General features: G+C 39.5%; 1 protein-coding gene across 3 annotated transcripts in view; it reads left to right on the top strand.

The window, feature by feature from the left end:
* Positions 1–8,098, top strand: part of LOC103136021 (myocyte-specific enhancer factor 2A-like) — a 49,736-nt gene extending 41,638 nt beyond the window's left edge. For all 3 annotated transcript variants that reach the window (XM_007549096.2, XM_007549097.2, XM_016669932.1), the window contains 5 exons: positions 673–726; positions 2,291–2,436; positions 5,148–5,280; positions 5,796–5,898; positions 7,177–8,098. In XM_007549096.2, the coding sequence (XP_007549158.1) occupies positions 673–726; positions 2,291–2,436; positions 5,148–5,280; positions 5,796–5,898; positions 7,177–7,531 (791 nt within the window). In that variant the 3' untranslated portion in view covers positions 7,532–8,098. The remainder of the gene's footprint in view (positions 1–672; positions 727–2,290; positions 2,437–5,147; positions 5,281–5,795; positions 5,899–7,176) is intronic.
* Positions 8,099–10,950: the final 2,852 nt, after the last annotated feature.

Below are 10,950 nucleotides of genomic sequence, written 5' to 3'. Positions count from 1 at the left end.
AGTTTCTCTGATCTTACTTTTTATAGGTATATGTTTGAGGAAAATGAACAAAATGAAAATTGTTCTTTTCTTCTATGAACTACATGTCTCCAAAACTCCAAGCAAAAATTTAGTATTTATTTGCAGAAAATGAAAAATGGTCAAAATAGCAAAAAAACAAAAATGATGCAGTGCTTTCAGACCTCAAATAATGCAAAGAAAACAAGTTCATATTCAATTGGTTCAGTACAGTGGTCTGTACCACTGTACTGGTGTGTGTTTGTGTGTGAGCGTGTGTGTGGGTGCGTGTGTGTGTGTGTGTGCGTGTGTGTGTGTGCGTGGACTGAATTAAATAAAAAAGATGCATGCAATGTCTGACAACAATACTGAGCATGCTTGGTGTGTTTGTGTGTCTGTGAATATGTTTTCATGAATAATCGTTTGTGAATGTATTTAACTGGAAGGGCAGCTTGATAACAGCTGAGTTTTACTGGAGTAACCAGCTTCCACTTTGTGCACCTTAGAAGTGAAACATTTGACTGAACTTGAAATTTCTCTAAAGAAATGAAACGTTTCAAGGAAGCACGAAGGTTTGCGAAAAAGATTATATGTGGCTTATGAATAAAAATCATGAAAAAAGTCTCTAAAAACACATTTCTCTGTGTGTGTGCGTGTGTGTGTGCTCACCATTAGGTGGCCTGCAGGGCAGCTCAGATCTGGCTCTGCACAATGGCTCTGGAGCAGCTGGTATGTATCTTATAAACATGCTCTGACACACACAGCGCTTTCACACACGGACACGTTGTTTTCCTGTGATCCGTTGAAGTCGAAGCGTGTAGGATTTAGGTCTGTTGTCTTTGGGTTGTGTCCTGCCGATGACGTCATCAGGCCTCCGGTTTATCACATCTCAGCTTCAGGGTGGGACCACTGAGTCAGTGTGTATTGGCTTCCTAAATGCTTTCTGCTTCACTCTGTCGCTCTGATTTAGGCTGCACTGCGCCCTCCAGGAGAAGAACTTAATAGCCTCCATTTTGTGAAATCAACAATAGCCTTTACTTGGCACAACTCTGTGATCACATCAGGATTTAGCTATGAGGTACAAGACAAAGCTGTGCTACCATGAGCTACTGCCTTAAATCTGGTTTCAGGCTGCAGAGCTGTTCTAAATATAAGGAGTACCAAACCGTTCAACAGTTTCAGTCTTGTTGAGAAAAATAAATATTTCCCTTTTTTGTAATTTTTATGGGATTATTAGTGCCTTTAAATAATACAAGAAAATGTTTTGCAATAAGCAATGAATCAATACGTCACATGACAAATTAAAACACCTTTGATTATTTTCAGTTCCATGATTTATTGCTTTTCTTTTTTTTCCTTCTCTCTTTCTACCAAAAACTGGGTTCTAAAAGTCTTCAGTCTGGCTCATTGGTCTTAACTAGACCATTTTTTTGAAGGACAGTTTTGTTAACAGAGACTTCATAATGTATTTTATTTCTTGTTTCTGTTGTTTTGTTTATTTATTTTGAATATTTAAAACGTCTTCCTGTGTTAAATGATCGTTAGTGTTTAAAGTTTATTCATCTTTGAGAATGTGTTCTTGCATTACAGTTATATTACTTCAAAATGGTCTCAAAGCAACAATATTATCGTTTATCGCAATAACTTCTGAGGCAAATTATACACAACAAGCTAGTCACATGGTTATGGTTTGGATAAATAAATATGAATTAAATGCATACTTTCTATGAGCCTTTCTCGTAAACAAGTCCTGATTCTCGCTGCAGTCAAACTCTGTGCAGAGCAACCGTGCAATTTGGAGGTGTGTGCCCTCCTCACTACTCATACATAGATTCCTGTGTGCCAGCAGCCGGAGAAGCTGGACTGATTTTGGGATGCTGCGGTGCCAAAAGAATCGCATTAATTTACCCAGAGTGCTGCTGGAGTGTGATAAGCTGTTATGAGGTCCAGGGTCTTTATGAACAACTCTTCTTCACATGCATAAATATTGTGTTTGTTCAAACCTTGCAACAATTTTACCAGAGCTGAATCCTGGAAACGTTATTACATAATGTTAGGAGAAAGAGAGAGAGAATGAATTATTAATTTTTATCTCTTGTATAATGTATAGCTGCTCTGTCTCCATTCAGGATTAGCTCTGCTATGGACAGGATGACTTCAGTACATATGATATTAAAGTCTTTCTTTCCTGATTCCTGAACCAATCGAGTCTTTTAAGAACCGACAAACGGGATGTTTTAACAAGACCGTTCGGATTCTGCTTTCCGCCACTGATCAGACGTCTCTTTCTCAGTGAACGGATTCATGGGCTCCAGCGGTGGAGGCATCCTGGGGAAGACCGGACCCGCCAAATCTCCTCCTTCTCTTCCGCACCATGCCAGCGGTGGCCACAAAGGCGACCTGCGGGTGGTCATCCCTCACTGCAAAGGAATGATGCTGGTATGGATTCCCCTGAGTCCCAAACGTTCCCACCCACACCTGAGGTCACATCAGGTGACCCTCGAGCAAAAGGGCGTTCCAATCGCTCTCCTCGTTCCTGGTTGATTTGGATTATCATGGCTTTCCGCTTATGAAAACCCCAAGACTGTGTATGTTATGAGTAAAAAGAAAATATTGCACATTCACGAGGAAGATTCCAGAGTCTAGAGCCGTCCATCAGACGCTCTCCACAGAGCAAACCACAAAAAGTCATAAGCTGGCTGTGTCCAGGCATATTAATGGAAAGTCGAGTGGCAGGGGGGAAAAAAGTGGTTGAAAAAGACCCAAAGCAACAGGGGAAACTGCAGCCTTGATGGGTTTGTGAAATAAAACCCATTCAAGAGTTTGGGGGAAAATTCACAAGGCATGGAGACATTAGACATAGCTACATCCAGGACATGGGTTACGACTGAGCATTCGTTTTTTTATTATTTCTATTTAATCTGTCTCATTTAGCATTCTAATTGTCTGTCATTTTCATTCCGTCATTGACTGTAAGCCAAAATGAACAGAAACAAAAGCTGGAGATAATTCACTTCATGTGTCATGAATCTATGTAGCATCTTGAGTTTTAAACTGGCATAAATATATAAATATTCAGTTTCATTTGGTTGCCTTTCTCTTTCTTATTACATTCTAAGACAACATAAAAATCGGAATAAACTGAGTTATATAACGTACTTCTTTGAGGAATGTAAGATTTTCTCTTGTTAAACAATCCTAAAGTCTGTTGTTATCATAGGAAATTGCATATAAGATCCACATTTAGCCTGAAGAGTTTCTCCAGTATTAGTCATTAATGTCAGCATTTTGTTTTAAACTTAGAAGGAATCAACACCCATGACTCCACATTAGCAGCCGTCACTCACACTTAGCCATCAAGTTCTGTCATCAGGTTTTAAATATGGGATCAGAAAATGGCTTCCCAATATTATTAAAAATTCTCCAGCGATATGTTGCATTTCAAGACAATAAAGCTATTTCATTGATTAGAAATTTAAGGGTCTGTAATTAATTAGTCACTATTAATCGTGATCAGTTTTTTTTTACTTAATTGAAAATGTACATTAACAAGGGAAGCAACATTTTCAGTTCAAAAACCCTTTTTGCTGTGAAATTACTGAATTTTAGAGACATGAGCTCAACGTTACTGTTGTTTCCAGATGTTGCTTGTGCGTCAGATTTACTGGTGTACCGGAAACGTGCAAATACAATGGTCCTGGCCAGAACCTTTTTAATGTAAAAAAAAAAAGAAAAAAAATTCAATTAATTAACTGAAATTAACACATTAAAGTCCCAGCCCTAGTTTATACTTCATCTCATGGTACTGAGAGAATCATATACCAGCTTCTGTCCACATAAAGTACTGAATATGTTTTCAATGTGATAGCTTCAGTTTTAAAGCCTTCTCCGACAGATACTTTTCCAGAGTCAAATGTAACCATTGGAATGATTGGTCAGTATTGTAAATGCTAAAGTAAGGCTGCAATAAGTTTGGATTATCTGGAAACCTTGCATCTTCAGACATAATGCTGGTAACTCCTCCGACACGGCTCTCCTGGCCATAATTCACACAGCATTGAGCTTTATTGGGTTTACTGTGGTGTGAAGCAACAACCGTAAACAAAATGGAAGTCTCTACTGTTTTAAGAAGCAGCCCTCTTGATTAGATCATTTCCAAAGCCGCCTTTCACTTCCCCCCTTCATGCATGCATGCTCGGCTGTTCTGCACGGACCAGGACCGCCTTGGATTCAGCAAAGCGATGCACAGGAGGAACTGAGCATGTCCGGCTGCGTCAGATTCATTACTGCAATAGCTAAACTAGAGATTCTCCAGCAGTAGAGTCGGACACATCGCGGACAAAGCAGAGAGATCCATTTTAGAACATTGTAGCTTCCTATTTTTATTTTTGTTGTTTTTAATCCTCTACACACACGTGTGTGGGGGTGTGTGTGCGTGTGTGTGCGTGTGTGTGTGTGTGTGTGTGTGTGTTTATTCAGCAGTGACATCGTTTGGAATTATGTCATCACTCACTTTATCAGCCCAGAACGCCAACAACAGCCAACAGCTCAGGGGGGAACAGCACGAAACTTTTAGTGCTCTGTAACAGAGTTAGCTTTGTGCTATGTGTAGCATTAAGCTAGCAAAAGCTTTACTTTATAAACTTATGCTGTAAAGTAAATCATGACGTGATTCTAAGAACAAAATTCAACAAAAAATGTATATATTTTTTTCTTCCTAGAATCTTTTTTACAAACCTCACTAGTCTGCATTTAGTAGTTGCTCAATAAGCATAATCGGTTTCTTGTGTTAAAAAGGGAAAATGTAGCTACATTCATGGTACAAAGTTACATTCAAAGCTACAAATAATTAAGAAAATGATAAGTCATCAATTTATTTTCAACAAGCATGAAAAACATGAAGGCAAAACTAATTAAACTATAAGTATGTTTTTGGGTCAGTAACAGATGCACCAAAGGCCAAGCCTGTTTCTTTAAAAAAACAACAAACAGACAAAAAAAAGGTTTATACTGACACCATGTGGTTGAAACGGGGTATTGCATACTCTGTGACTGCATTGCAAAGGGTTACAGAAAAAAAATCTGAAATCTCATCATAAACATACTCTTCTTCTACTTAATAATGTCATTATTGTTGTTGTTATTTTCAGAGCAACCAGCGGCTGGGTGGCGGTCAGTCCGCTCAGCCTCTCTCCACCCCAGTGGTCTCCATCGCCACACCCAGCCTGACTCACCAGGGTCTGGGTTACTCCAGCATCAGCTCAGCCTACAGCAGCGCTGCAGGTTTGTTTTGGGTTCTTTCTGACCAGAATAGTTTCCATTATTAATCATTTCTATACAGTTTCTTGAACTTTATCCCTTTTTTTGTCAGTTTACAACACACTTTATGTTTATATTTTTGTGGATTTTAGCTGATAGATCCATCCAAAGTAGCATAAAAGTGTGAAGTGGAAGACAAATGATAATGTTCTCTAATAAACCTCTGAGGCAGACAACAGCTGGATTTATATTGGATTTATATTAATAATACACCTGAATGTTGCAGACTGCAGTGGGTTTTGTTAATACAGTCTTGCAGAAACGCCTTTTACAGATTTGTATTTGTAAAACACACGGACACCATCCTCTCACCTTCCTTCCACTTAACATCTTTCACATAAATTACCAACAGAGCACATTGAGGTTTGTGGTTGTAACGTGACAAAAACGAGGATTTCAGACAGTAGGAATGCTTCTGTTTTCACTCTGACTCTCATTGAGAGCCATCGCTGAACGCATCCTGTCTCTCTGTTGCCCAGATTACTCCCTGAACAGCGCCGACATGACGGGCTTCGGCTCGGCCGCGGATCACTCTCTGGGCTCCATGACGCCCTGGGAGCAGCACCAGCTCAGCTCCTTGGGGTAAGCGCCTGGAGGCTTTCGATACCGGAATGGGTCTTGGTTCTAACGGATCTGTGTTAGTGGAGAAACAGTGTTCAGTTTTTGCGCTCCGCTAATCTGGAACAAAATTCCAGAAAAATGCAAGACTGCAGAAACACTGAATTCCATTAAACTAAGGCTAATCAGTTTAGAGCTGGCTGTGATTAGTAATGACATATCAATATATTTGATGTGTATTTGTTTGATGATTTTGATGACGGCATTTGACAAAATGTTTATTGCTTGTTCCAGAATTGGTGACTTTTTGATGTTTTTATGATGTAAAGCAGTGTTTTACATTATAGGCCACCAGCGGGCGCTAGGGAGACCTAAAACTTGAAGGAAGATGAGAAAAGAATGTAAAAAAATAAATGACAATAATACAATATGTATTTCAATCAAACAATATAATTTTTTAAATTCTAAAATCATATCTAGTTTTCAATAATTATTATGAAATATAGGTTAAAATAAACGAGTGCATATTTTGGAAGGTTTTAAGCAATGACGGCAAAAAGTGATGCTCTAAATTGTTTGTAAAAAAAATAAAAAATCATAATTATTGTGACCTCATCTGCTTTCAGGTTAATGATTTTGGCCCTCATGGCAAAAAGTTTGGACTCATTTAAAGCATTAAAAAAAAATTAAACAAGCTCTTTGTGCCTTTTTATTTCATCTGCTCAGTGACATGCTAAAAAAATGACAATTTTATTGAAATTGACAAAATGGTCTGATTTTTGTAGAAAACAGATTAATAAACTACTGTAACATGTATCTAGTTTCTAAAGTTCCGGATGGTGTTCTTGTTTGTGTTGTGATATTCTCCTCTCAGTAAAAGCAGGTAAATGTTTGTGGTTCTAGTTCCTCCAAAATTAAGATGATCACAAAAATTTTGGTTACAAATTAGATTCTATTTGTTGCACTTAATGTTGTTTTGATTGCATTATTTCCCAGTAAAAAAAAATTACCCTGAGTGAGGAAAAAGGTTCCTGATTCTAAAATTTAGGTCAGACGGGCCGCAAAGAATCCGCCAGAGAGCTACAAAAGGCCCGGGCGCTGCATGTTGGACAACCCTGGTTCAGAGGTTTTGAGAGCCGGATTAAAATTCCATCTTCAATTGATGAGCATAAGAATGCATTCAGGGATTAAAGCAAACAAAAATCGAATGAGACTGTTGTAGAAAGTTCAGCATTTTTGCCACCAGATGGCGCTTTCACTCAACTCTCCTGGTTGTCTCTGTGCGTTTTTTATATTTTGCAGGTCTGCCAACTCCAACCTCTCCATCAGCACCAGCCACAACATCAACATCAAAGCGGAGCCCATCTCCCCACCACGTGACCACCTCTCCCAGCCCCGGTACATGACCCATCACCCTGCCCCCCCTCGCCCCACTCCCCCTCCTCCTGGCTCTCTGTCCTCCCAGGCGGACCTGGGCAGGTCCCCCACCAGCAGCGTCGGCTCGTCCTGCAGCTCCCATGAGGATGGCAGCGACCGCGAGGAGCAGCAGCAGCAGCAGAAGCGACGGTCGGACCTCCACCCGCTCCCCGCGGCCCGGTCAGACGGCGCCGAGAGCCCGACTGTGAAACAGATGAGAATGGACAGCTGGGTGACGTAGAAAGCCCGGCGTTTACACGGGAAATGACGTGGACATCAGGACGAAACACAGCAGGGACACTTGCTATGCAAATAAAGTCACGGATCTCATCCACGCTTTCTGTTGATTAACTTTTATTTTCTCTCTTTGTTTCTCCTGCTTTTCTTTTTTTTTTTTAATCTGGACAATCTGCGGAAAATTAGATCGATAAATCCCCAGCTGCGGTGCAATCAGTCTGTTTTTGTCTGACGGCGTCGTGACAAAAGCATCGCCGTCAGAACCGAAAAATGTCTGAACTTCTCAGGGCGAGAAACATTTGAAGCAATACTCCCTCCATGTCCCACATCTGTAATCCTTCCTTTAAAAAAAAATAAATAAATATTTATATCTCTGCCAAAGCACCGTACCGTCCCCACAGCAACACAACGTCTCATCAGCGTTATCGCCGTCCGGCTCCATCTGAACCACGTCTTTGTTGTTTTGTACATAACATCTCCATCATGTATCACATGTATTGTAGCAACACAGAATTGTCTGTATTGTCTCACACTCCCACCAGGTTTTGCAAAAATATACCTTTACATGTGGCTCCTGTGTCTGTTTTATGATTGTCACGTAAAGAGTTCTAACGTTTCATAAAGTTTACATATTCCCTCTTAATCTGCGTAGTGAAGTGCAGCAACAGCCAGTTTTATTGGCAGGAAGTAGTTGGGGTGCACTGATAAATCGGCCCACATGTTCCCAGTTTTGGGTGATAAGCCCAAAACTGGGAACCACTGAAACATGTGCAACCACCTATCTAATCGGTGTTGCCTCAGCTACTGTCCCCATTAGCTCTGCTGGTGGAGAGGAACGACTAACAGACCCGCCCAAAAAGTCACGTCTGCATGTGTGAGGTTCTAACGTTGCCAACTCAGTGACTTTATTGATTTATTTAGCGACTTTTCAGACAAAAAAAAAAAAAAATGGGACTTCTGATATAGAACCACTGCTCTATATCATGTCACAAATGACTAATTATTGACCCATAAAAACTCAGATCCACTTAAATATAATAATAATAATAATGAAAAGTAATTCATACCTTTATGTCAGCAACTGTGTTGCCAGTGGTTTAGTTGAAAGCAGTCACGTCTTACCATGGGATTTATTCTCCTTATGGAAAAAATGTGTTTAAATTAAAACTTTGACTTTTAGCGTTTTTGCAGCGTACGGTTATGCCGTTGCCATAAATGATACATTTATTTTAAGACTTTTTACACATTTTTAGCAACAACACGAATAAATGTGACTAGCACTATGCATAAAGGTAAAGTCTGAATGAAGTAAATCAGCTTTTATTTTGTCTGAGATGTTTGGATGTGCAAAGAGACATTCTGTAATGAACAAGAAGCAGCAGATAAAGCTAAAACATTGATCTAATCTGACACAATATGCCATCAGGCTTTATCTGATAATGTGGTAGAAACTGGACACGCACTAAGGTGAATTCCCTGGATGGAACCATGAAAATAACTCGCCTAAAATACACTAACAATGAAAGTAGAGCACAGCTTTTATTTGTAAAAACTGTTCTGGAATTATGCTTTAAAAGTGAGTCCTCCAGTCTACCGGTGTTACTCTTTAAGATTATTTTTATTTTATTTTATTCCATCTGTTAAAAAGAAAGCCAAAACACACAAGAGCACGAGCGGAACAGCGAGAAATTGGGGCAGTGTGGGCTGGTGCACAGTGGTAAATGTGGTAAATGGTGCAAATGCTGCAAAGGAGTCGACCACAACATTTGCTCTGGTTATTCTACAGCAACTATTTTCCCAATGACAAGGTTTCACTGTTTGGATGTGCCGAAAAATGTGAGTGCAAAAGCAGTTAAAGAAGCAAAGTATGATGCACTAAAGAGTGTAAAGGGGGCTGGGTGACTGCACACTTTTCAGATTTCTGTTAGAGCTGGTCTAAGATTAAATGTGCAAAGGAAATGATGAGAATAGTGTTAAATGCCACAAAACATTTCCACGTGTAAATCATGTTCTACGTTCTACTGAAGGTATGTTTTATATTTAGCTTGCAGGATTGTTTTGCCCTCTATTCATTGCCTCAGATAGACCAAAAAGATGCCCTCTACAGATAAAAATATGGACACCATTTCCCCTCAAAACCACTAATAATTATCTCGGTCTTATTCTAGTGCCACACTGATCAAACATCTACATACGCAGGCAGCTGGCGGTGCTAGCTTAGCTCTTGCTGACATTCATATTCCTTACACTGTTTCACATTGTCACATTAAAACCACATTTTTTACATTTTATTTAGATTATTAAGTGATAGCTCAACACAAAATAGAGACTAATTTGTAAAGTGGAAGGAAAATAATCAATGGTTTTCAAGATGTAAGACAAACTTACCAAGACGTGGCCCTCCACCTAAACAAGGGGTGTCCAAAGTGTGGCGCGGGGGCCGTTTGCAGCCCTCTGACTAATTTTATATTGCCCCGGACTTCAGTTGCCAGTTGATCCTTCAGTAAATGGAGCTGATGGAAACTTTTGCATTAGTTTTTAGGATTTTCTGAAATGGAAAATGTGTGCTACAACATATTTCCTATACCTTGATTTTGGTATCATTGAAGTTGGGCCACGAACTTCCAGCAACTTTTCGCTCAACAGAATTGCCCACCCAGCGATAAAACTTAGCTAACAACAGCAAGGAGTTCTCATTTGGATAAGATCAACAACATTTTCCAGTCCAACAAAAATAAAACACATTCAACTCAAAAAGTTAGAAAACAGTCCTCCTTCCTCAGACCTTTTATTAAGACCTTTAAATTATTTTTATTTATTTATTTTTTACTTTATTTCATGAAAATATTGCATGATTAAATCACAGAAATGAGAGATTTACAAAGTAATTATTTAGCATTTTTACCTGGTGCTTTCAACTTGCCAGGCAGTGAACATTAACGAGGGAAGCAGCTAACTCTGGAAACTCTGGAAGAGCTGCAGAGATCCACAGCGCAGGGCAACTTCTAGTTTTACCAACTTGGCCATTATGGAAGAATGGAAAGAAGAAAGAAACTACATCACCCTGAGTACACCATCCCCACTGTGAAACCTGGTGGTCATAGCATCAAGCTGTGTGGATGTTTTCTGAAAGATGATTGGAGCTAAAAACAGGACAAATCTATCCTGTGTTTAGCTCCAATCTATTCTGTGTTTAGCTGTTTAGAGCCATCCTCTAAACAGAGGATAGCTTCTCTGTTTAGCTATCCTGTGTTAAACTTTCATTGGGCTAGTTAAAGCCCAGTCAAACCCCAGGCATAAATCCATGGATAACATATGGAAAGACTTGAAACTTTCTGTTCACAGATGCTCTATCTCAAAACTGATTGAGTTTGAAGTATTTAGAGAAGATGAATAGACCAACTTTTCAGTCTGTAGATGCAC

The sequence above is a fragment of the Poecilia formosa genome, unplaced genomic scaffold (genome assembly GCF_000485575.1).
Source record: "Poecilia formosa unplaced genomic scaffold, Poecilia_formosa-5.1.2 Scaffold29, whole genome shotgun sequence".
Taxonomy (NCBI): Eukaryota; Metazoa; Chordata; class Actinopteri; order Cyprinodontiformes; family Poeciliidae; genus Poecilia; species Poecilia formosa.
Note: the sequence above shows the minus strand (reverse complement) of the source record. Positions and strands in the feature narration are given on the sequence as shown.